Source organism: Rhineura floridana, chromosome 4 (assembly GCF_030035675.1).
Source record: "Rhineura floridana isolate rRhiFlo1 chromosome 4, rRhiFlo1.hap2, whole genome shotgun sequence".
Taxonomy (NCBI): Eukaryota; Metazoa; Chordata; class Lepidosauria; order Squamata; family Rhineuridae; genus Rhineura; species Rhineura floridana.
This window is the reverse complement of record NC_084483.1, coordinates 33,981,988-34,009,936: the sequence shown is the minus strand read 5'-3', so window position 1 is coordinate 34,009,936 and position 27,949 is coordinate 33,981,988. Positions and strand designations below refer to the sequence as shown.

At 42.5% G+C, this 27,949-nt stretch overlaps 1 protein-coding gene across 1 annotated transcript in view; it reads right to left on the bottom strand.

The window, feature by feature from the left end:
• The window catches only part of ROCK2 (Rho associated coiled-coil containing protein kinase 2), a 126,471-nt gene that overhangs the window by 84,075 nt on the left and 14,447 nt on the right, over positions 1 to 27,949 (bottom strand). Inside the window, exons 2-3 of the mRNA XM_061622773.1 lie at positions 9,605 to 9,686; positions 5,896 to 5,996 (exon numbers count right to left, since the gene is read on the bottom strand). Of these exons, the coding sequence (XP_061478757.1) occupies positions 5,896 to 5,996; positions 9,605 to 9,686 (183 nt within the window). The remainder of the gene's footprint in view (positions 1 to 5,895; positions 5,997 to 9,604; positions 9,687 to 27,949) is intronic.

Here is a 27,949-nt window from a genome sequence, read left to right as displayed (position 1 = left end):
CCACCAGCAAGTACTTTATACGAGAGCTCTTCTACTTTGAATATTAGAAGACACAATGCCTTTAAGATATAGGATTCAGAACCCAGAAACTAAGTGCAAGGGCAGATCTCTCAGCAATATATTCTTGCCATGTTAGCATCAAGGTTAGCACAAAGTGCTCTATCAGGAAGGAGTGACTGTGAGCCACGCAGAAGAAAGGGAGTATGTATGCTCAAAACTCACTGTAGTTCCCTCCTGATTACGCACATCACAATAAACCATGATTGAACATGACATATAAAAGCAATTGGTAACCAGATGAAATTTAGTCAGTTCGAAGTTTGTGCCTTAGCTGATTCACCAAAATGTTGCTAAGAGTTTTCCCCTTAGTTCACCAACTTTTATTTACAAATTTCTAACATCCAATAATGGCCATGGCAGTTCAAATCAAATTGTAAATATTTAAGTAGTGATGAAATATATTAAAAAGGAGAAATTAGTAAGAAGGCAGGAGTAAACAACTGAAAACGACCACTATCAGTAACAGAAAATCCTTTCTAAAATAAAAAGGCCATGATTTGCTTAAAAGCAGTCAAATTAGATTTGTACACCTTGGCACAGAGATTGTTCCACAGATTTAGTATTACTACTATAAAGGCCCTGGGCTTTATTCAATAACTGTTCTTGTTACTTTCACTGTCAAGTCTTTGACCAGGCCCTTTCTGTTACATCCTAAGAGGTGGAAAGATTCAAGTCAAAAGAGATGCTCACTGAGGCCCTATGCTGTGAAGGGCTTTAAAAGATCAAAAGGAACACCTTGAACTGTACCCAGAGGCTAAATAAAAGTTGGTACGGTTGCTCCAAAACTGGTTGCATGTGTTCTCACCTCCCAACTCCACTGATGAGACTGCTTACAGCATCCACAGTAGCCAATCCTCAAATAAAACATAAAAACAGCAGCAACTGAGCTCCTACTGGAAGAAAGGGCGGGATATAAATCTAATAAATAAATAAAACTGCAAGATCTCCCTTTTCACAAAAGGGAGCTAGCATATCAAATGTGACACAAGGTACTCCTGGACACAGCCATTACCAGATCAGGATCCAGCAGCAATCCCAGACTTTGAACCTGCTCCATCAAGGTCATAGAGGGATTCTATTAACATCACACCTCTCCTAGGAGCATCTTGAGTAGAATTAGTATCAGTCTGTTGAATTTCATCCACTCAACAAGAGCCTCCAGGCACCGGATCAGGACAGAGATACAACTGCTCCTGGAACCTTTATTATCATCTAAAACTGAGTTGTTATAAGTGTATTAATGAAACCTTGCTCTGAAGGTTGAGATTATAAGACAATTATGTGAAGGTTCAGTAGCTTCACATATTAAAAAGAGATGACCTCCAGAGAGAACCCATTTGACAGCTAAGCAGGACCCTTCCAGAATCAGAAAAACAGAACCAACCAAGCTCTATTCGTTTTACATCCATCAAATGTTCCATATGGTATAGCATAAATTACAGCCTACAGCGTCAAAACCCACCAAGAAGTCTAGGTGTTGACTCAACATTATCAACTATTCATTTGTTGGCAATGAAAAATGAAATCAACTCAAGTGAAAAGTAACTATTGAGGATGGCAACACAGGGTAAGGAATCCTGCATAACTATGGGTTATTCCTGAACAAAAAGATGTGCCCTGCTAGGGCTTGCCCAATGCTAAAAATATATTGACCAACACAGAGCCAGAATTAAACTTCTCTGGAAACCAAAAGTGGCCCCTTAAGAGGAGCTGATTAAATCAAAACACTGAACTAGATTCTGTACACATGCATCACCAAATATTCAGCCACTTGATGAAGTGGCTGACTGCTTCATCAGTAATAACTCTAGTAAAAAAGGAAGCATTGATTCATTTCATGAAGGCAACCTAGTTGGCTACAATAACATTTTGCTATGATATTGGAGGGTGAGTGGCTAGGAGTACGAGTTTTCTGTGTGAAGTGCTCTAAACACTTGAAATGCCACAGTTTTTAAAATGTATTATTATTATTAAAACTCTTAAGTGGAAGTCCTACATTGAGAGTAAGCCCTACTGAAAACAAGTAGGATTGCACCATTAATCCCCTATAAGTGCTTTCTGCACTATTAATGGGGGTTATAATTTAACAACAACAAAAATAATATTCTGGTATACCTGTAAGTACTGTATTTAAATATGCTAGAATCTCCTACTCAATTGGGACAATTTTTTATTTAGCCTAACCAATTAAGTACAGGCGGGCCCCGCTTATATGGCAGGTTCCGTTCCGGACCCCCGCCGTAAAGCAGAAATCGCCGTAAAGTGGAACCCCATTGAGTATAATGGGGCACATTGCGCAAAATTGACGCGAAAATGCCACAAGTGGCTTTAAAATGGGGAATGAAAGCCGCTGCATTAGCGGAACGCCGGGAAGCAAAGCGCCGGGAAGCGGGGCCCTACTGTACAAAATGTTGCAGCTCTACCTTGTTTGCTGTACTGTGTATGATTACAAAGGAGTATGGATGAATAAGATTCCATATGTAGTAAGTAAAGTAAAAGGATCCTGCTTTTTCACTAGCAGGAAAAAAGATTATGTACCCAAAGAAATGTGTGTCAGATAGGAAAGTTTAAACCTACCCAAAATGGAATGGAATGGAAATATATTTGTAGTAAAAAGGAATGCCTCCTGCAGAAAAAAATAACTCAAGGATTAGTGATTTCACTCTCTCTCTCTCTCTCTCTCTCTCTCTCTCTCTCTCCCTCCCTCGTTCCCTCCCTCCTTGAAGGACATAATTACAGGTAAATTAGGCTAACAGAACTTTATATCTGCATAATACTTTGAAGATTACAAAAGCCACAATCTCTCCAGATCATCTCCACATCTGACTAGCAAGAAACACTGATGACTATTCCCAGTGACACTAGCATTAATCATTTTTGTAAGCTCTCAATAAATTGGCTTCACTGCTTAACTGGGTGAACTGTGTTATAAAGTGCACTTGCAAGGATTAGGCAAGGCATTGTCTTTTCAGCTGAATCTATCTAACAGGGATATTGTGTTATAAATACAACTATGAAACTGTTTAGAGGAAGGCAGAATGTGAAAATAACTATCCTCAGAGGATAATCAGCTTTCAATATTTTTCCATGAAAATTGTGCCGCAGATTGCAGTTCAACCAAATTGGAGTTTGATGACACAAGTACAAAAATGGGGAACCTTTTCGATCCATATGGCCAGATCATTCTCTGTCCCTACCCGTTGACCAATTTGACAGGTAGTGGGACAAACCACCTATCAATCATGCGGTGTCATCATGTCAGATGATTGGCAGGTGGGTTATCCCACCCACCTATCAAAATTCCTTGCTTACTGCTGTCCAAGTGCTCAACAGCCAGCTAGTTGTCAGGTGCTTAGGAACTGGAACACAGAGTCTTTGGCAGCGCTAGTATTTGTGACTAGAAAGTTCTAATTGTTGTATACCATTGCTAAACTGTGGATATATCCAGAATCAGTATTTTAGCAGTTAACAAACTTTACCAGTGTTCATTGGGCATGCTCTTTCTGACTTAATCGCACGAGGGTGTCGGGCTATAATGTGATGGTTAAGGTTTGTCCCCCAGTCCTTTCAGTAGCTTCTGTTTTCATTCCATGATCCCATTCCAGCAAAGGTGAGAATTCGGGTGTCCATTCCAGACATGGCTTAAGCGGGAGCTACAGTGGTACTTGTTTCTCTCCAATTAATAGTGTACAATGGACAGCTTGGAGGCTGAGCGGATCGGGTTGAGGGACAAGGTTTTTTTGGGGAAAGTCCTGAATATATTATTGGCCTCACGTAAACAGTCTACCAATAGGGGCTTCTCTCCCACCTGGAAGGTATTTTTCAGCTGGTGCTCAAAAACTCTCGGTGCATCCATTGTCCAGAAGTGTTCAGGCTTTCCTGGGTTTTACACTCAGGTTTGGACAAAGGGTTTAGCAGGGCTGTGGAGTCGGTATGTCAAACCTTCAAGTACGACTCTATTTTTCTACTGTCCGACTTTGACTCCTTCATAAATGGCAAATGTATATTAATTTTTCTACTGTCTGACTGTATATTAATGTATTAATATTAATGTATTAATATTAAAATTAAAATATTAATTTTATTTTGAAGTCAGAATCAGTACATTTCTACCGTCTCCGACTCCACCCCAAATTGCTTCCGACTCCGACTCCACAGCCCTGGGGTTTAGTGCAGCTATCCTCGGGTGCCAGGCAGCTTCCCTCAGTAGTATATTCTCTAGTCTGGGGGTTCCGTTGTCTTCAAACTGCTTGCTCTAAGCGTTTCCTTAAAGGGGTGGTTCTCGTTTCTCCACAGACGGTTCACAGATTTCCAACCCGGAACCTAAACTGGATGATGTTGGCACTAGCAGGCTCACTCAGACCCTATGGCCACCTGCCTTCTAAACACCTTGATTTATATGACAGTATTTTGGTGGCCATCACATCAGTTTTTTATAGGTCTCAGGAGGTGGACTTGCCATCTTTCTGCCCATCTCCTTCCTGCACGCAGGAGCGTAGGTGGCACCTGTTGGACGTTATTTATTATTTATTGCATTTGTGTATCGCCCCATAGCCAAAGCTCTCTGGACATTAGGGGAGCTGCACACTGGAGTTTAGACATCCCAAATCATCATTTGTGTCTTTCTTGGGGAACTCTAAGGGAAAGAAGGTGTTTACCTCTTCCATCTCTCACTGGTTAAGGGTGGCCATAGCTCAGGCCTACGAGGCATTGGGTAAGAACCCTGCAGCGGGTATCACAGCACATTCTGTTAGAGGGGGGGTGGCTGCCTCTGCATCATGCAAGGGCGGTTTGCCAATCATGGACGTCTGTAGGGGGAACACGTGGGCCTCTCCACACACCCTCATCAGACATGATAAAATAGATTTCTATTCCCCAGCCGATGCTGTGTTTGGTAGCAAGGCGTTCCAGAAGGTGTTAAATCACTAGTTTCACACAGAGGAAGCCCACCCTGTGGATGTGGATACTACTCTGTTATATCCCTAACCAGGAATGCCCTATCTAGCAAAACTTTCCCGTACTGTGAATTTCTACTTGTAGATAGGGCTGGAGGACATTCCACCCATCTCTCCTTCCTCTGCTACGGCCTTCTGGAGCGAGGGATTGGGGGCTTGAGACATTCTGCCAGCATCTTACATTTTCACACCATGTCAGGTACTGTGTGTATCTCATGTTGTGTGAAGTTTTTCTCCAGTTGTCTGTTTTTGTCTCTGGTTATTACCTTTTCCTAGTTACTACTTTGTACAGGTGTCTGCTTAATAAACGTCTGCATGGTTGGCGTTGATGGGGTTGAGGAGTTCTTGCTCTGTCAGCGGTCTGGAGGGTGGGATGACTCCTCCCTCCGGAGAGGAAACCAAGAAGTTTCTAGACCCTGCCTGTCACAACTAGTAGGAGAAGCCATCCCTAACCAGGAATGTCCTCCAGCCCTATCTACAAAGAGAAATTCACGGTAAGGAAAATTTCCATTTTCTAATAAAATAAAATTAGCTAGTAATAGATCACCTCCTTTGTCATGCTGATACAGTTGGGAATAGGACTTTGAGCACCATCACTTTTGGAGATATCAGCCATCAATAAACAGGATATAAAAGCCCAGTCATTAGATCACTGGAAGTCCCCCTCACTGCAAAACAAGGGAGCAGAGAATCTCAGGAAGCCAGAATCTGCATATGAAATCATATTCCAAGATACCTGACATCTGTAGTTGCACAGAAACAGGTTCTTATATTGTGTGCTCAGGATGAAGTAGGTTCACCCTAACTGTGTCAGAGACATTTTAGACAAGTTAGACTTCTGACTATTCACAATGAATGAAATGGGACTATAAATTCTTACCAGCTGTACTTCACCAAATGCCCCTCTTCCAATCACTTTAACAACATCATAGTCTTCTGCTTTCATTTGAAGAGCACCGATTTTTTCTACAACTTTTTCATCTAAAACATTTTTAAAGAAGTCATTACGATGCATACAGTTTTATATAAATACTACCAGTCATGAGTTATTTATGCTTTCAAAACAAGTTAACATTTACAAAAAAGTTGGAGGATTTTAAGCCCTTCTACAGAAATTAAAATGTTACAAACACCACAGCCCACTTATACTGCTTGCATTAAAGATGTGTTATCAGTGCTCTATATGAAAGCATAGATTCTCTTAAAACTGACAGTGTGGTCAAAATACTATGGGTGATATCCAATCAGTGTTCTTAGTTCTGTTTTGTCAGTAGAGGCATGTGGTTACAGACAAGCGAATTCTTGCAAATTCCCCTGGCAAGTTGCTAGTGCCCTCAGAAAATCTGTTCTGGAGAAACCCCCCAGAACAAGTTTTCAAGGGAGTTCAGGGAGCTGCTGGGAAGCATGGAGGTAAGAGGGAAGTCTCCCCTCTTCTGTGAACAGATGCCTCCCACTAGTTCACTGTTCTTCAAGCTTGGGTCCCCAGATTTTGTTGGTCTGCAGCTCCCATCATCCCTCACCATTGGCTAAGCTGACTGGGGATGATGGGAGCTGTACTCCAACAACATCTGGGGACCCAGGGTTGAAAAACAGTGCACAATATAACCACACACAGGTTCTATCTAATGCTGCAGTTTCGTTCGTGCAATGGAACTCTCCCTTCCTCTCATGCTGCTCTCTGTGCACCCTCAAAATTTGCTCCAGAGAGTTAGGGAACCTCCAGAGCAGATATGGGGGATGAGCAGGGAGAGGAGAGGAAGGGGAAAGGGGAAATCTGTTTGCAGTGTTGGATACAATCCATATATGTTAGAAGGCTAAGGCTGCATCTCTACACATACATTACTTTGTTTTAATATTTCCATTAATGTTTACAAAGAAAAATGATACATCACAAAAGGGGAACAAAATATCAAAAGCCGAGAATTCCCTAACAACAAATTAAAATTAAAAGGATAGAAAGCTTTTCTGGAATGCCACTGGTCTCAAGTTCTTGCTGATACACTGAAATCAGTAAACATATTCAGATCAGAGGACCAAGGCTCTTAAAAAACAGCAACACCGGAGCGTAGAATCAGAAATATGTTTGACATTTTGATACAATAGGTCCTCTTGGCTTTATGTGATAAAGTAAAATCTTGTTAAATACGCAAGGCAGCAAAGCAATTCATTTGACTTTGGAAGTTACTGACATATTTACATGTCACACAGGTGTGACATGATCAATCAAGAAGAAACTGCAGCAAGCCTTGGCCTTGTGTGCTTCCTCCTCCTGCAGTCAGCAGCAGAAGTTTGGAAGCATTCACTTCTACTTTTGATTAATCACAGTTTTCTATCTCATCCGGACTCATAACTAGGTTAATCTTAACTTCGGTTAGTTTTAAACATACCAACTTCTGTAACTATGGCTTAAGTTCCTGTTTAAAACCAGGCATACTTAATTTTAATCACAGTTTGTCAGCCCATACTGACCACACAGAGGTGGTTAAGTGGAAGCAAAAGCTTTCATAGTCCTGATTGTGTGGGAAAAGAGGGAGAGTACAGCAAATCTAGGGCTCACTGCAGCTCATTCCTGCTTGTGCATGTTGTAGTAAACTATGATTTGATGTGACATGTGAACACAGCCACTGTATACAAAACGTAATGGCTTTGTAATATTAATGAAGTATTAAGAACATAAGAACATAAGAAGAGCCTGCTGGATCAGGCCAGTGGCCCATCTAGTCCAGCATCCTGTTCTCACAGTGGCCAACCAGGTGCCTGGGGGAAGCCCGCAAGCAGGACCCGAGTGCAAGAACAATCTCCCCTCCTGAGGCTTCCGGCAACTGGTTTTCAGAAGCATGCTGCCTCTGACTAGGGTGGCAGAGCACAGCCATCATGGCTAGTAGCCATTGATAGCCCTGTCCTCCATGAATTTGTCTAATCTTCTTTGAAAGCCATCCAAGCTGGTGGCCATTACTGCATCTTGTGGGAGCAAATTCCATAGTTTAACTATGCGCTGAGTAAAGAAGTACTTCCTTTTGTCTGTCCTGAATCTTCCAACATTCAGCTTCTTTGAATGTCCACGAGTTCTAGTATTATGAGAGAGGGAGAAGAACTTTTCTCTATCCACTTTCTCAATGCCATGCATAATTTTATACACTTCTATCATGTCTCCTCTGACCCGCCTTTTCTCTAAACTAAAAAGCCCCAAATGCTGCAACCTTTCCTCGTAAGGCAGTCGCTCCATCCCCTTGATCATTCTGGTTGCCCTCTTCTGAACCTTTTCCAACTCTAGAATATCCTTTTTGAGATGAGGCGACCAGAACTGTACACAGTATTCCAAATGCGGCCGCACCGTAGATTTATACAACGGCATTATGATATCGGCTGTTTTATTTTCAATACCTTTCCTAATTATCGCTAGCATGGAATTTGCCTTTTTCACAGCTGCCGCACACTGGGTCGACATTTTCATCGTGCTGTCCACCACAACCCCGAGGTCTCTCTCCTGGTCGGTCACCGCCAGTTCAGACCCCATGAGCGTATATGTGAAATTCAGATTTTTTGCTCCAATATGCATAATTTTACACTTGTTTATATTGAATTGCATTTGCCATTTTTCCGCCCATTCACTCAGTTTGGAGAGATCTTTTTGGAGCTCTTCGCAATCCCTTCTTGTTTTAACAACCCTGAACAATTTAGTGTCGTCAGCAAACTTGGCCACTTCACTGCTCACTCCTAATTCTAGGTCATTAATGAACAAGTTGAAAAGTACAGGTCCCAATACCGATCCTTGAGGGACTCCACTTTCTACAGCCCTTCATTGGGAGAACTGTCCGTTTATTCCTACTCTCTGCTTTCTGCTTCTTAACCAATTCCTTATCCACAAGAGGACCTCTCCTCTTATTCCATGACTGCTAAGCTTCCTCAGAAGTCTTTGGTGAGGTACCTTGTCAAACACTTTTTGAAAGTCTAAGTACACTATGTCCACTGGATCACCTCTATCTATATGCTTGCTGACACTCTCAAAGAATTCTAATAGGTTACTGAGACAGGACTTTCCCTTGCAGAAGCCATGCTGGCTCTGCTTCAGCAAGGCTTGTTCTTCTATGTGCTTAGTTAATCTAGCTTTAATAATACTTTCTACCAGTTTTCCAGGGACAGAAGTCAAGCTAACTGGCCTGTAATTTCCGGGATCCCCTCTGGATCCCTTTTTGAAGATTGGCGTTACATTTGCCACTTGCCAGTCCTCAGGCACGGAGGAGGACCCGAGGGACAAGTTACATATTTTAGTTAGCAGATCAGCAATTTCACCTTTGAGTTCTTTGAGAACTCTCGGGTGGATGCCATCCGGGCCCGGTGATTTGTCAGTTTTTATATTGTCCATTAAGCTTAGAACTTCCTCTCTCGTTACCACTATTTGTCTTAGTTCCTCAGAATCCCTTCCTGCAAATGTTAGTTCAGGTTGCTGTTACCATACTGGACAAAATCTGTCAATACAACCTCTTTTTAAAAATTAGGGTATAGCTTCTCTGAATGTGCAGATAAAAAAATAAGTAACATTTAATATTCAACGTCTATGATAAGTATTGCATATAAGGGGAACTCACATCTGTTTAAGAAGTTGTCTACGTTCTTGTTCTTCCTCAGTGCTGGATAATCCAGATCAAGAACTAAGGAGTTCAAAATATCCTAGAAAAAAATTTATAAAAAATTAATTGCAATTATATTTTAGAGCACTCATCCACAACTACGTGAACAGATATGGCATCATGTAATGTCTAGTATAAGCTATAAGATACTTGCATATGACACAAAAATTGACACATCAACTACATTACAAATGTAAGCAACTCAGGGCGGAGATGTATCTTCTCATACTTTGCAAAGCAGACAAGGAAGGCATTATAAAATAATTCCCAATTTTACAAGTCACTTAAAAAGAAAACTGCAAAAAAAAGGCAGAGAGTAGAAATGGAAAAATAAACATAAAATTAAAGACTCTTGGAGTCAATGTACAATCTTCCCAACATGACTACTCCAGATTAAGCATCCTAAAAAATGTATTTCCACTTCTGTTCAATTGCTACAGTAAACTATATAAAATTATTACATGGAAACGCCTTATAAGTGGAAGAAACATTTTGGCAAAAGCACAACTGAGATGAGCTGTTTTGGTTTTGAACTTTAGCATATGGCAATATATTTGATGTTCAAATAAAAGCTAGTAAAGATATCTGACAGTGAGTAGCTAGAATGGGCCCTGTTCAAAAATAATAACAATGTGTTGCATGTCATGATACGCCTTTTGAAATTAATAGCTTTCTCTGTGCTTTCTCCTGCCTCTAAACCAGTGGTTCTCAAACTTTTTTGGTTAGCGGCGCACTGTAAAACATATAAAAATTTTCTGGCGCACTTTGTGTACAAAATTTATATGTATTAATTGATCATGGATGTAATAAATCTCTATACAGATGGGTTTCTTCTCATTTTTAAAATATACTTTCATAATATTTGCGCAGAGCTTGGAAAAGTTACTTTTTTCAACTACAACTCCCATCAGCCCCAGCCAGCATGGCCACTGGATTGGGCTGATGGGAGTTGTAGTTCAAAAAAGTAACTTTTCCAAGCTCTGTAACTGGCAGCACACCTAGTCATCTCTTGCGGCGCACCAGTGTGCTGCGGCGCACCATTTGAGAATCACTGCTCTAAACTGTTATGTCTGAATTACGGGAAATGACTGAACAGAAATCTTTATAAAATGGAGTTAGACAGGGTGGTTACCAAAAAGTCATTCCTGAGCCCCTACAAATGAGCCAGAATTGGAGTAATAAATTCTTTGCAACATATGCCTGACAGGAGAGGAATTATAGAATTCTACATCAGCTGTAGCTCTCAGGTAAATCAGCAAAAGGCAGCACAGCATATAGCCTACTGTAAAAGTCTAAATGGTGAGCTGCCAACACATAGACAACAACTGAAATGTGATATAGGGTAGAAGCAGGACTCGCAAAAGAGAGTACTTCATCATACAACACACAATTAACATCAAATCCAGTATCATATAGGAGAGTAGTAACAGCCACTAGCTTAGAAAGTTTTCTTTTTAAAAAGTCACAAAGGACAATTCTGTTATTCATGGAAAGGAAATAGCATAGTTCTGACTACAAGATAGTGGGTACAAAAAGAGTGATCAACACTCTTATGCCTAGTCTGACTGGCAACCACTGGAAACAGAGTAATGGATTTGATGGCCCATGGTTTGACCTAGTCTTACAGTACAGACACAGACATTATCACATCAGTCATGAACTCACTGGGGTAGGGAAGGTGACTATCTGTATCTACTCATCTCCTAGGCTCACTTTCCCAAAGAGAGAACAGAAGACTGGGTCCTTACATACAAATCCACATTTACCAAATATCACTGTTAATCACTATGATGTGCTGTACAACAAGCTGATAAAAGAAACTTGAAGCTGGACAATATACCATCCCTTTCCCTTTAAAAGTCCAGATAGATTCTTCACAAGCTCGTAACGTGTTTGGTACAGCTCATTTCACAGAAAAGAAGTTAGTCAAAAATACCATAGAGGTTATGCCAAATATCAATATTTACAATGAAAAAAGAGAGCTCTTTTTCTGGTCTGGGGATGGTGTTTTGCATATTCCAGTATAACACAAATGAAATATATTTGTTCTATCAAGTAGTTACAACTCCTTCATGTAAACAAGCAATTACATGAGCAGAGGGGAGTCTCTAAAACATACAGGTTTCAAGAATATAAACTTCAGACCACAGGTAGGAGGTGCTTTCTGCTGGTCTTTCCATATATGTCTAAGACTTGAGGTTGACATCATTTATAAATTTCAGCCCTATTACACACCAGGCAATGTCCTGGTTCTTGTATTAATTTACAAGGCCTTAACTTGGGTCAAAGATACCTTAAGGACCGCTCGATGCCTTATATCCCTGCCTGTTCACCAAGATCTTCGGGTGAACCACTCTTAGTTGTACACTGCCTTGTTATACACTACTTAGAACCTACAGTGTTACGCGGTATATAAATTGTTGAAATAAATGTGATATGATCTGAGATTTGGAAGAGGGTCAGAAATAATAGAAGATCCTCCCTTTTTTTGGACAGTAGTATTAACTAAGCAGATTATGAATTTAGGTGGGGGTCTACCCAATAATTAGTTGTTATGCAACTGAATGATTATAAGCCACTGTGTATATTAAAAGTGATACAAAGAAATAATGAACAACAGCACAGAGTGCCATTACAGCTGTAACTGTGCACTAAAACCTTCTAACATTTCAGAATTTTAATGATTACTTTAGCCAGATTCTTTTCAAACTGTGGACCACACCCAAGGGTTTCATGTAGATGTTGAACAGCACAGGGGAAAGAACTGACCTCTGCGGAACCCCATACTGGAGAGTCCAGGGTGCTGAGCAATGTTCCTTCTGGAGCCGACCTGCCAAGTAGGAGGGAAACCACCGCCATGCAGTCCCTCCCACACCCAACTCAGGCAGTCTTCCCAGAAGGATACCATGGTCGATGGTATCAAAAGCCGCTGAGAGAACAAGGAGAATCAACAGAGTCATACTCCCCCTGTCTCTCTCCCGACAGAGGTCATCATACAGGGCGACCAAGGCTGTTTCCATGCCAAAACCAGGCCTGAAACCCAACTGAAATGGATCCAGATAACCAGTCTCATCCAAGAGTGTCTGGAGCTGGCCTGCAACCACTCGTTTAAGGACCTTGCCCAGGAATAGAACATTTGCTACCAGTCTATAGTTATTAAGATTTTCTGGGTCCAGGGAGGGTCTCTTCAGGAGTGGTCTCACTACTGCCTCTTTCAGGCGGCCAGGGACCACCCCCTCTTGCAGAGAGGCATTAATCACTTCCCTGGCCAAGCCGGCTGTTCCATCCCTGCTAGCTTTTGTTAGCCAAGAAGGGCAAGGATCCAGCACAGAAGTGGTTGCATGAACCTGTCCAAGCACCTTGTCAATGACCTCAAGCTGTACCAACTGAAACTCATCCAAAAAATCGGGACAAGGCTATGCTCTGGATACCCTGCTTGATTCACCTGCTATAACACTGGAGTCTAAGTCCTGGCAGATGCTAAAGATTTTATCCTGGAAGTGCCTAGCAAATTCATTACAGTGGGCCTCAGATGGTTCTACCACGTCCTTGGGGCCAGCGTATAATAGCCCCCGGACAATTCTGAAGAGCTCCACTGGGCAGCAGACTGATGATTTGATAGTGGTAGCAAAATATTGTTTTTTTGCTGCCCTCACTGCCCCTAAATACAGCTTACCATATGCACATACCAGTGTGTAATTGCATCCACCAGGAGTTCGTCTCCATCTGCACTCAAGCCGTCTCCTATACGCTATTGTTTCATCGCTCTCAGCTCTGGGGTATAGCATGGAACAGTACGAGTTCTACACAGGAGAGGGCACTCAGGAGCAATCATGTCAACCACCTGGGTCATTTATGTATTCCATAGTTCAACCAGGGTTTCGACAGGAGCGCCAGCCCTATCAGCCGGAAAACTCCCCAGAGCCCTTTGGAAACCATCCGGATCTATTAGTCTCTGGGGGCGGACCAACTTAATAGGTCCCCCACTGTTGCACAGGGGAAAAGCCGCTGTAAGTCTAAACTTCAGCAAGCAGTAATCTGTCCATGACAGAAAGACTGATGTAATGCCCCCCACATTCAGATCACCATCTCCATGTCTAGTTGCAAAAACCAAGTCTAGAGTATGCCCTACTGCATGTGCTGGGCCAATGGCATATTGGGACAGTCCCATGATTGTTACGGAGACCATGAAATCCTGAGCCGCCCTGGATAAGGTGGCCTCGGCATGGATGTTAACATCCTCCACAACCAACAGTCTGGGGGATCTCAACAGTACACCAAGACCACCTCTGTCAGCTCAGCTAGGGAGTCTGTTGGGCAGCGGGGTGGGCGGTACACCATCAGAATCCCCCGTCTGTCCCGCTGACCCAACACAAGGTGCAAACACTCCAGACCATTAGTCACATGAACAGGGTGCTTGCAGAGGGAGATGGAGCCCCTACAGACCACAGCAACCCCCCTTCCCGACCCTCAGGTCTACCCTAATGCTGAACCAGGTACCCTAGCTGACATAGCTGGGAGAGATTGACTCCTCCCTGCTCACCCACCCAGGTCTCGGTTATGTATGCCAGATCGGCTGCCTCATCCACAATTAAATCATAAATGAGGGAGATCTCATTATGCACTGATCTGGTGTTTAGGAGCAGCATCCAGATGTCTGAGTGCTGGCTGATAGGGAACAAGGCACAATCGTTAACTGCCTGGGCCACATTCCCCTTACATGGCAAGTCCTCCTCACAACGGAGCGGCCCAGGAACAATTAACGAATATATTTCACTCTCCCACTGCTTCCTCCGAGGAGGAGGATTTGGCTGGGTTCCCTGACCAACCAGCAGCCAACCACCCTCCTCCCATATTACCTCCTAGGCCTTATTCATCGTCACAGCCTGCTGAGCCACATCTACAAGCGCAACCTTCTACTTCGCCGGGGCTGCAGCTGTCTCATGAGTTCATATCACAACTACAAGGCATGCTGTCGTGTTTCACTCAAACACAGTCACCGCAAGTCCCCGTATGCAATGAGCCTAATCCATCATGCTCCCCAAATCCTTTTGACATTGCCAGAGGCAGATTCATTGATGACGTTTCTTGTGGGGAGGAGTCACCATTTGCTGTGCAAGCCGAAGGAGACAAATGGAGTGATCATTCAGAACATGGGGAGGATACATCTTATCGCCTGTTTGATGCCTCAGATTATCAGCCTCTTGCTCGCAGAGTATTGAACACCCTTGGTCTCCAAACTACACAACTGGCAGCTGCCGCTCCCGATATTTAAGGGGCCAGGGTCTTGAAATCGCCCGCCCCAGCAGAGCACTACCTTCCTGTGCCAGATCCCATCGCTAAACGGAAGCAATTTTGGGTGGAGTTGGAGTCGGTAAAAATGTACCGACTCCGACTTCAAAATAAATTTTGATTGACAAATGTTTTTAAATATAAATTCACAATGTCTAAGAAGCTTCCCATGAAGTCAGCTGTATTTTAGCATTTCACTATAACTCAAGATGAGAAACATTTTGTGTGTCAGTGTATAACACAGGACCCAGATGAAGACAAATGCCAAGATCAGCACATATTCAGGCAGCAATAAAAATGCTCCTACAAGAGTTTCCAATTTAAAAAGACATTTACAGGGCTTTCCAAGGCTGTGGGGTCGGAGTCATGGAGTCGGAAGCAATTTTGGGTAGAATCGGAGTTGGACAGTGGAAAAATAGAGGAGTCGGAGGTTTGGCATAACGACTCCACAGCCCTGGTCACTACACTGATTGGGGCCCCCTCAAGTCTCCCCACTTGGCTCTGAGTCCTCTCTTCCAGGCACATGACTCAAGAACCGCAAAAAGCCAGGCAATCTCTTTTTATGGTCCCTTTAAGAGGCATAGTCTGATTCGCACTTCAGATAAGCCAAAGATTTCTCCTTGCCTACGGCTCATAGTTAGAGTGCTTAACCATGAGCCTGGGTTCAGATGACGAAGACATACTAAGCCAAACCTTGCCTTAGCTCAGCACAGCATTAGAGTAAAAAAAAAATTGAGGATGAGCAAATCGGCTGTGAGTGTCTCTCCTCCTTCCCCCCCATGGATCAGCAAGCTTCCTCCTCAACTCCCTGATGGGTTGTGAAGTATCCTCCTTCCCGAAAGGGTCACCAAGTTTCCTCCTCTCCTCCCACCCCCACCGACAGGTTACCAATCTTCCTGTTGTCCAGGCATCGCAGCAACGCCAAGGCCTGACAGAGGTGCCCCAGCCTGTCTTACTGCAGCTTCCCCAGATTGCCACCCGCCACTGCCTGCTCACTGTTCAGGTGCTCTGGAGCTCTCACTCCCCCCCATGGTTTGACAAGCTTCCCACATACACAGAGAAGTTAACAAGCTTCACCCCCCACATACACACAGGGGTCACCAAGCTTCTTTATTTATTATTTGATTTATATCCCGCCCTTCCTCCAGCAGGGCGGCAAATAAAAGCACTAAAAACACTTTAAAACATCATAAAAACAGACTTTAAAATACATTGACACCCAGGGAGGGCCAGCCTTCTGTCAGTTACAGACTCTCACTCTAAAGGCATCTGGCATTTTTCTCCTATCATTCAGTTCATTGCACAGGCTCTCACCCTGTGCAGGAACTGCACATGAGCCGTATGCCCCACTACCAATCTCCTCCAGATTGGTTAGGAAAAAAGAATGAAAAATAGAAGACGGTAGCACCCACGCCCTCGGGACTCCCTAAGGGGCGACTCCCTTTGGTGGCAACCCCACTGGCGGCAGACCCACCGCCCAAGGGCAGCCAGGCTTATATGCCTCCTGACCCAGCTAGCAGCTGATGCAAGAGGTTGCAAGATTAACTGCAGCCTCTCTCAGGAGCCAGGGTCAGGCAGGGGGTCCCAGTCCTTGTAGCATTTACCAGGGATGTCAGCTTTCTCAAAAGACAGCAATCCAGAGGAGCAAGCAGCAAGCACCCAGATGCTCAGAGACTCACTCCCAGGGCAGGTCTTCTCCAGTCCCCCTAGTGCTGCAGCTGTTCTTGTTTTGCAGGCCTCGTGTTAGTGATGCTGAGGCCTCCTGGAGCTTCCCTGATCTGTTGCTCCACAGCTTCACCAGGCTGCTGCCCAGCGCTACTGACTGGCTCACTGTCCCAATCTCTGCTGCCCAGGTTGCCATGCTGCACTTTGCAGCACCACAGACTGCAGTGCCACCTGTCTGGGGGGCTGCAAATTGCAGCATGATGAGTTCAGGGCTTAAAAAATATTATATAGTTAGACAGACAGATATACTGCCATTTCACACACCCCTATATTTTAAAAAATGGAACAAATATATTAAAAATCATTATTAACGGGGCTTCTGCCAGCTCAGTTGGGAGTCCACCACATCCAACTCGCCCCAGCCCAATGGATTTGCACCCTTAGTTTAGAAGTGGGTCCTGTAAGTTTTGAGTAAATATGTTGGTCCCACTTCAAAACCTTTGAGGAGCATGGCTTTAGTCATATAATTGCTGCAGAGGAATCTCCAGCTAAGAACGCTTAACACCTCAGTACAATTCCCACTTATTTTAGTGGCATTTTCCCGTGTAAATCATAAAGTCATAGATTTAGGCAAACAATTAGCAAGCAAAGGTTTTAGGATTATGCCCTGCTTCTGCACTATAGTTAACAAACCTGATTAATGTTTGGGGGTCAAGAGATTATGTAGTACAGTAGGCCATCCATACTAAAGATAAGTAATCCAGGAAATGACATATCCTCTGTCTAGGCCTCATAGATAAAAACAAAAAACACTTCAAGCAGGAAATATGTTATTAAAATGATTTCACTGTTCACTTCCGCTCTTCTCTTTCTGTAGAAGTTTAAAGCCAACCAGACTAAAAATAGTATTATCTAACCAAGCACACCCAAGGCAAAGGCGAGCACAGCACATCTATATGTACAAATGTACATTCAGAATAGTTTTTTTCAGCCCAACTTCTGAACCTGAGTGTACTACTTATACTTGCTATTGTTGTAATTCTCTCTGGATTTGGAAGGAATACTTTCCAGGCTTATACATTAATGAAAAACAGTTGCATCAGTTTAACAGGCTTCAATACTGACATAACAGCGCAGGTGGATGACCTAGCATAGCCATCAAGGCATCTTCAGCCAAAGCTCACCAAGTTACGTGGAAATCTCCACTAAGGTCAGAAGTCCTCAACTGGCCCTCCAGCTAGCTGTGTGTTGAGCCTCAGCTCCCCCAGAAGGGGCAGGAAGGGGGGGCATGAGTTTCAGGCGCCTCCGCTGCCAGGAGACACAGAAGACTCTGGAGTTGTTGAGTCTGAGTGAGACCTTGGGGGGGAAGCGAGCCTGAATTCCAGCCAGTTCCCACGGAAGGCGCGATCTCCGAGGAGAGCTTGCCGCCCCCAGTTGCTGCTGAGGACCTGTTGGGGGAAGCTCCAGCAAAAGTGCCAACTCCTCCCTTACCAAGCCGTTCCCAGGATGCCACCAGCGTGACGCAGCCCCCTGACCTCGAATCCGTTACTCAGGAGCAGGTGTCTTCCGATGAGCCGTTAGAGACATGCCCCCCATCACCTCGCTCCAGCTGCTGCGAGAAACGGACAGGGCAGAGACAGGACTTGCAAAGGAGTCAGAGATTATGATCGAAAACGTTCCCTACTTAAGCTTGCCACTTACAGTGGGGAGCTGCTGTGTCAACTTCCTTCATACGCCGCAGAGCATGCCTAGAGTGTAGTTAGGGATTTTAGTGAGTTAGTGCAGGTTTTTCTATGAAGCGCAATGCCTTTGATGTATCCATTACTCTAATAAAATGAGATTTGATTGCACCCACGTCTCAGCCACGTAGTTCCGGCTCTGGACGGGACACTGTGTCAGCATGTAAGTAAAGAAGACTAACATGGGAGCATTATTCATTTTTGACGTGTTTTGAATTTTGGGAATATGCCATAAATACATGTTTATGAAAAATGTGCATTTTTGGTTGCATGAGATGACACAGATCTGAAATCTCAATTGCTGTCAACTGAAAAGCTTTAATATCTTGTGAAGAATATTAAATATCACATGAAGAATACTCATTTTAGAATTTGATTCTTTAGAGACAGAAATGCTGGAAAATATTTAAACCATATTTTAGGTATTTTTGTTTACAGCAAATTAAACTCCAGTCAACCGACTCTCATGTATGTAGGACTAAGTTACTGATGAAGACTCAAATTTTGTATGTGAGCAGAAATAATTTTCAGTTTTTCAAGTTTCTTCATTTATCACTTCCCACAGTTCATCTGCTGCTTTTTTCTTCTCACAGTCAAGGAGCACATCACAAAATCTTCTATTTCTGTTGTGGCACTGCAGTCATGAAGACTCAGTTATCTAATGTAATCTGTTCTGAGCTGATGCCAATATTCATTTATGGATTCTTCTGCTGGTTTTAGTTTCAAGTTAGCTTACTGTCAGAAAATGAGGAAAGAAATAAATCCCCAAAGAAAACTGCCACCAGTATCCTAAATTTTAAAATCCATTAAATTCAACAACACAGACCCGTAATAGGAATTCATTATGTTGTTTATGGAGAGTTTGGCCTCTCAGTTATTTCTCAAGTCTCAAGAGATAAGACTTTCTTGATAGATCACTCTACTCCCCCACTCTCAATGAACATTTCAAGAAAGATGTATTTCCTAGAACTCTGGAGCTCTAGCTTACTAGGAAGGAAAGAAGGCCTTGCAGATCATGTCCAAACCCTCTTCTTCAATAAAGCACCATGGACCAAAACTATCATATTACACTAGAGGTTAGGAACCCGTATATTGGAGCAAGAGGGGAATGATTCCACTAACCAACCCAAGATTCAGAGTTCACTGCCAAATGTGAGGTGAAGGGGTGGGGATGTTTGGGAGAAAATGCGATGTATACTCTGTATCATAATATCTTCTCTATAGGAGATTGTGCTAAAGTGATTTTATACCTCTGCTAATAGCTTTTGAGTTGAACTGAATTCCCGCAGGTCCATTCATTCCCCCTCTTTTTCTTAGAACACTTTTTGAAAGCACTTTCTTTTAAAATTAACTTCAAGGCTTCAACCAACAATCAAAGCTCATTCCCTTCTGCTTAAGAGTAGACTGATAATGGGAAAAATTTCTCTTTTTTCATTTAGAAAAATTGCTGCTTCATACTTGTAACCTTCCATTACTATAACTATATATATGGACACTAAAATATCTAATTCACGTTTCTAAATAGAATAGAGAATGACAGTGCTGCAGTCTTAAATACTATGTCTAACCATCCATTTTATAAATGGCTCTAAGTCCTAATTTTAAAATATCAATCCAAGTAGCGAATTACATGTCAGTCATTAGGGGGGTGGGGGGAAGAAGATAGATATTCCTATTTTTCTCCCCCCCTCCACAAGTTCCTCATTTTTCAGGTGAGGAAACACTGGTGCAAAGGAAAAGGGCAATAGACTGAAAATCAGACTGTATTATCCCTGCCCATTGGCCATGCTGGCTGGAGTAAAGAGGGGCTGGAGATCAACAACATCTCCATTATGCTTTTGTCACCCAAATGGCACTTTATTTTAAGAAAAGTGAAGACCACAAGAAACGAAGGAACACAACGAGGGCTTGCATGTAAGAACACAGTTGCAGTTCATTTGAGAGGCTGTGAAAGCATCACCTTTGCACACTTGAAGCATCCTGGGCCTGGGGAGGAAGGTATTTGCATTGTCAGCCAGAAACATATCTACGCTTGCAGAATTAAAGTAGAGTTTACTACTATATATAAAGTTAATGTACTCATCATTAGCTAAAAATATGAGGGCTGGTACCTTGCAGCATATTCTGATGCTTAAGAGGTCATAGCATACACAGTTACATTACTTTGAGCTAAGTACATATGCAATCCTGTATGTTTGACCTCATAGTCTAACTGGAAATCCTTTCCATGGATACTTAAATAGGATTTCTAGAAATATTAATCTTTCTGTGAATTGCCTCATGATCTGAAAATACAACCCACATTTCTTTAGAAGCACATATACCATCTCTATCACAGTTGTTCATGGTTCAAGACTTTTTATTCTTGTGAACCATAAAGGAGCAGAGTATTTTTTAACATATATACCTCCCATATCTCTAAGTATCAAAATATGTAATTATAATATCTGATGAAGTTCCACTATACTCATTACTCACTATGGAGTTATTTTCAACAAATCTTATTACATTCTGCCATGTACATATTTTGCTCCAAATGTTACTACATTCTGCTATATACATGTTTCCCTCTAAATTAACACTACAGAAAGAGTAAGGCAATTGGCTATGCTGATCTATTTAATGGAAATGCTGTTAAAATGCACATATCTTACACTATGGCCTTGCTTGCATGTCATGGTTAATGACTTACCATAATTGCACTTTTCTGATCTGTGTCTCCACCACACTAGTATGTTGAGGAAACAACCCAGAATCCCTATCTTAACATTACGTATGAATCAGGGACCGTGGTTTATTTTGCTCTGCTCCCAAACTGCAATCTGCTAAGATTTTGTTCATGTGGTTTGTTGGGGGCAAGAAAAGCCAAGATTCCTGGTTCAGACATAACGCTAAGCTAGCAAAGAGGAGACAAACAGACCAGAAGGCATGTTTGTGGTAAACCATGTCACAGTAACTAGGCTTAATAAGTTATTTGAATAAGGTCTACATAAGCTTAAAATACACAAAAATTGATTACTGTCTATTAGAGTGCAATTAATAAGGCTGCTGGCTTGACTATTTCTTTCCTACTGTGGGTAAAGGACACGATCCAGAAAGAATCCATCAATGAGGATTGCTCTGCAGTTTTTAAACAGTCTGTGTTTGACAGAAAGCGTTAATCTAATGTAACATTCCCCCACCCTGGCAGCACCCTGCACACCCCCACAAATCTGTTCCAGAGGACTGAGGCATCCTCAGGAATAAATATTGGGGCTGCACAGGGTTTCAAACGGAGAAGCGAGGAATGAGAAGTCCCACTGGGCAAGCAGTTTTCCATTCTGCAAGTGGTCAGATGTCACTGGATATCACCCAAAGTGCTCCCCAATGTGAGCTTGTGCTTCTTCAGTGCCAACCCTGAGAATATTCTACAGGTCTAGCCAAGTAAGCTGGTACTTTGTACCACTCCACTTAAAAGGAGACAGGGAGTGTCACATGCCTTTAGGGAGATAGGGGAAGTGTCATTCCACCTGTTTCTTGTACTCATGAAAATTAGCATCAAAAATCTGCAGATTACCTGCACAAAGTAAATAGAGTCATGTGACTGCACAGATTATTTAAAGTACACCATTACAGGTAAACAACCTGGTTTTCTTTTTCATGGTGTATCAACATTTCCACGTATGGTCGAATAGGTTACTAGTGTACCCCATGTTCTTAAGAAGACAAAAGTATACCAGAATGCTCTGCCAAAATCTGCAGTTGCCCTTGCACAGATAGAGCATATGCTTCACTACCATGGAAGGTCTCAACCATGTAACAGTTTTACACATATCTTTAACAGAAACACCTCTGGAGAATGCAGAGAAAGTGACAAAGCTTTTTATGCAATGTCACTCCACAACAGCCAGGACAGTCTCCATAGCTTGTTCATGAGAATATGATTGTGGAAACTAACTAACAGAAAAGTCTGAGTGGGGACACACAAGCGTAGCACATAAATATGCTATCCTTCCAGAAGGTTGCTGTCCTATCCGAATGGACAGCTGGTTCCCCCATCGCTCTTCAGAAGTATGCAAGTCATGCACTATGTCATCCTGGAGATTTGGGGGCAGGGAAAACAACCTTGGCAAGGTAAGTATCAGAAACCATCTTAGGAAGAAAAGAAAAGCCTGGATACCTTGTATATACCAAGAAAGGGGCGTTATATACAGTAGGGCCCCACTCATACAGTGGGTTACATTCCAGACCCCCACCTAAAAGCGAAACCCACCGAAAAGCGGAATGCTGTCAATAAAATGGCACCCAACGCAGTAAAAGCAAAACAAGTGCCATATGAGTGGGGCCTTACTCTAATTGAAAGCTGCCGTATTAGCAGAACGTCAAAAAGCGGAACGCCGAATAGCGAGGCCCTACTGTACTAGAAAGCACAGAAATTACTTGTCTGCCTGTCATACACTATACTATAGTGGTCACCAAACATTTTGGACCAGGGGGCACATTTCAAAATTTTTAAGAGAGCGGGGAAACACCAATCACAAAATGGCTGCTAAGGGGGCATGGCATAACACAAACAGTAGTCATGATGAAGCTTTTTACATAATTGTATTTCCATATTAGGAAAGGATTGACCTGTTTAACAGCTGTATGGCAGGCAGAAATTCAAGTCATAAGAACCTTATTTTTCCCCAATGCCAGCCCTAAACCAAAGCCAAGGCTGCCATCCTGTACCCACTTACCCAGAAGTAAGCCCCATTAAAACACGAATAATTACTTCTGAGTAGATATATATACCACTGTACTGTAAGTTAACTATACAGTAAATTTTAATGAGTGCCTAGAGATCAACTCTGCAGGACACATGCCAAAGCAAAGTTTTCACATTTGTCTTTTGGGGAGGGGGGATTATTTAACATCCACCCATTCTGTGTAGTAGTATTTGCAGAATATAACTTCTAGGCACTACCTGATATTAGACAAACCCTGTAATGGAAAGATGCACCCTGGTTGCTAGAGGGAAAGGGCAAACTATGGAGATTTCAAAAACAAGAGAGAGAGGGGGGGGGGGAGGGAGAGAGAGAGAGAGAGAGAGAGAGAGAGAGAGAGAGAGAGAGAAGCAGGAAAAGCACACTAAAAGAGAGGGCAAATCAACAGCTCTTTAGAACCCAGGGATTCCTATTGCCTGATGTCCACACAATTTCACATTAACTAATAACACTGACAGACACGAGCAGCCAGACCAGCTCATTTCACATAAATCACTTTGAAGGGTACATGTACACTGTGCTCCACAACTATCTTTCTAGGAGAGACAGATACGTTGTTTTTTTTAAATGAAACCACAGATTCTGGGCGATCTGCTGGGGCACAACTCAAGGCCTTCACGGGTGCCATGGCACCCACAGGCGATGGGTTGGCAACTGCTGTACTAGAATGGGTATTGTGAGTTGTAAAGAGAAGGTTGCCATGAGGCTTACACATCTTACACATTAAACCAGACAGTGTCACAGAAAAATTGCAAGCACAGGCAGGAGGCTTTACAGAAGAGTAAGTAAAGAACAGAGCAAGGAGGCATTTGACACACCCTTTGAGGCATGCACAGATGTTCCAAGTCTCTTCTTAAATGTGGGGGAGTTACAAACAGCAACTCTCTGGCTAGTGTTCTAGGATGCTGGTCTTCATTTGGTAGGTTCCGTTCAGTACTCACTACTGCGCTGCAGTCTAACCTAGCGTTACCCAACCTTTTTCGACCCAACGCCCCTTTGCAAAATCTTTTTGTGCCCAACGCCCCCCTCAGATTAAGTATATGACAATGCTTCCTATTCTTAGGAGTTGTTTCTTATTTCACAAATCCTAAAAACATAAGCAAAAACTAATTAAGTCCACACAGTATGAACCAACAGAATACACTGTGTTACTTAACAACAAACTCATTCAGTTTACCGGCATTGTTTCGTTAAACAAGTTCATTTAAACATCACAGAAACAACGGGTAGCGAGTGTGTCCCATTCCTGAAGAAAACCAGTGAATAACTGACTGTCTGCGTCACCCGTTTGCACATGGCACTCATCCGTTGGAAGAATGCACCCTCCACCAATACACCCGGCTTATCAAACACTCTCTCGTGATTGGTTCCAACATCCCTCAAGACAGCATCAGAACATTACCTAGAGCCGGGGCGTGGCTAATATCCCCATTCCTTGATATGACACTGGCCGCTATTCAGAATTTCTTTACTAAAGAGCACACACTATTTATAGTGTTATTTCCATGAACTGAGACTATTAAATACATTCTAACTGGGGACAAAACAGTTTAAAAATTAATGATTTGTGTATTAAATAAAATGAAACTTAAATGCTTCAACTGTCGCATCAGACCACCAAATGTCAACACCCCCCTAATGAACCCAAACGCCCCCCTAAAGTTTGTAGTCACACCAACGCCCCCCTGAAAGGTTGTAACGCCCCCCAGGGGGGTGCTACCGCCCACGTTGGGAATCGCTGGTCTAACCTAAGGTTGATCACAACAGCTTCACTAACATCATATAAACGTGTAGTAAAAGATTAAGAACAAGATCCTCCAAATGCATGCTTGAGCTAAAAATGGGTCCTGGATTTGAAAAGGTTGAAGACTACTGTTCTAGAGTATTTCCAGAGTGGGAAGTCCAGGTGCACAACTTACACATGGGACTAGAGAGGGACTGTAAAAAAGAACATGTCCATCAACAGCTTTGGCCCAGGTCCATACTTGCTGCTTGCTCTGGTAAACATTCATTGTAAACATCTTGCTGCTTATTGGCAAAGCAACACAGTTTACAATGAATGTGTACCAGAGCAAGATGCAACGGCTCAGATTTACAAACATGCATGTGGTTACATGCAGATTTGAAGTTAATGTAACAGAATCTCATAGGACATCTGTAAATTAGTTATGGATCTGCATTGTGTGAACAGAACTCTGCTCATGCAATGGGGCTTCCCCACCTCTTCCTCACTGCAGCCTTCCTGGATCCCCCAAACAGCAACTCTTGAAAGCTGAACCCTTGGAACTATGCGGAATAAAGAGCTGGGGGCTGTAGTAGTAGGGGAAATCACAGAATATAAGTAAAGCCCTGAAAGACCAGACCAGCAAACACCTATTTAGTCAATTATCCTGTTTCCCACAGTGGTCAACCACATGCCTCTTGAGAAGACCACAGACAGGGCAGTCTCCTGCTGTTATTCCCCAGCAACTGGTATGTAGGTGAATGCTGCCGCTGATCCTGGAGGCAGCATACAGCAATCATGATTAGTGGCCATTGATAGTCTGGGGCGAGGTCATTTTGTGCAAATAGAAGTGCCCACCATTCACACAAGAGAATTTTTAGAACAGGTTTGGCCTTTCAGATGTTGTTGAACTACAACTCCCATTAGCCATAGCAAGTATGGTCAATGGTCAGGGGTGCAGAGAGTTGTAGTTCCGAAATGTCTGAAAGGCCAAAGGTTTCCCACACCTGCTTTAGAACCAATCCTATATATTTGCTCAGGAATTATCCAAACAGCAAGCATGCCAAGTAAGAAAGCCAGATGCAGGATTCTCACATATGGGAAGATTTTAACATGAATCCTGCATGTGCATCTCCATGTTTTACAGTGCCATGAAGAACAGCACTATGTGCCCTGCTGAACATCTAGACCAGCACTCAAAATGCAGTATTTTTTTTTAACAGTCCAGAGGAGGTCATCTGATGTGTCAGCAACTAATAACTGAAAAAGTTACTAAACTGAAGGTCTTTCCCCGGAAGGAGATGACAAGGTGATTGTTTTCATTAGTTAGTGCTTTATTTGTTGAGAAATGTGTATTATTAAAGTACAGTGTCAAAATAAAATAAAACCTTAAGACAACTAACAATGAACAGCAGAAATAAAAACGCATCATCTTCTATATAATGAAAGAAGGTGAGGCTCTAGCCTTGGGTGTGCTAAGGTAGTGAAATGAGTATCAAGGCTTCTCATTATTTTATTTAAAACATTTATATACCACCTTTCATCCTATTTAGGTTTTCAGTGAAGTGCAGTACCAATTGCATCACAGCATAAATACAATGACAGAATAAAAATATTTAACACAACTAAACTTACAACAAACTAAAATGCCTGGGTGAATAAAAACATTTTTGCTTAATGTCAAAAAATGTTGCAGTGTCGGAGCCAGGCAAGCCACTATAGGAAGGGTGTTGTTTAACCAGAGTGCCATTACCAAGGAAACACTTTTCACTGCTGTTAAATAATATACAGTGCCTTGCAAAAGTAATCAGATCCCTGACCAATGCTCTCATATTACTGAATTACAAATGGTACATTGTAATTTCGTTCTGTATGATATTTTATTTTGAAACACTGAAACTCAAAATCAATTATTGTAAGGTGACATTGGTTTTCTGTTGGGAAATGTTTGTAAGAAACATAAAAACGGAAACGTTGCTTGCATAAGTATTTGACCCCTGTGCCGTGGAAGCTCCCAATGTACCATTTGTAATTCAGTAATATGACAGCATTGGTCAGGGGTCTGATTACTTTTGCAAGGTGCTGTACCTCTGATAAAAGGAGGCACCAGGAGAGGGCCTCAGCAGAAGATCTTCAAGGCAGGGAAGATTATCTTCTTGGCATTTTAACTCGCTGAATTTTAAAACTTTTGTAAGCGAAGGGTCACTCTGGGCAGATAGATATGACAGAGGACATTCCTCCAATATTTGGGTCTCAAGACATTTAGGGCTTTAAAGTTAAATATCAGCAACTTAAATTGTACTTAACTGAACTGATAGCGAATGAAGTTCTTTTAAAATGTATGAGCTATGCATAAACCCAGCCATACCATTCAACATTCTGGTGGCCATATTTTGCATCAATTGAAGGTTCCAAGTCATATCCAGGGGCAGCCCCACATATAATGCATTGCACTAATCCAATCTAGAGATAATCAGAGCATGTACCACTGTGGCCAAACTATCCCTGTCCAGAAATGGCTACAGCAAATAAACCAGCTAGTGATGTGTGCCACCTGGGCCTCTAGTGACAAGGCTTAATTTAAGAACGCTCTAAGTCAGGGGTTCCCAAGCTGTGGTCCATGGACAATCAGTGATGCACAGCATGTCTGTGGATTTGTGGTTGAAGACGGAGACAGCACATTGATGGCACTGAATATTCATATTGATTTTTAATTGTTTTTTTAACTGCTTCTTTTATTTCTTATATTGTACTTTATTGTATTACAATTTGAATTCTATGGGATTACGAGTGCTACAACAGGCAGAAAAATCATTAAGTGGTCCACTAAGACCTTCAGCAGTTTTCAAGAGGTACCCGGGGGGGGGAGGGGTTGAGGTATCACCGGTCTAGGTGGCCCATCTGCTTTTTCAGGAGAAGTGCAACCTCATCCAAAACAGTCCAAATGCCAGTTCCTCAGACCTGAGAATCATTTACCCACAATGCTACTTGTCTTATCAGGATTCATTTTCAGTTAATGACTAAGCCCTTGTTTAAATGGCAGTAGCCAGGCTTAGTATCATACTTACTCACCTCTGTGTAAAAATATAACTCTTCAAGTGAACTTTTTGAGGAAAGGCTTAAAATATTTTAAAGCCTA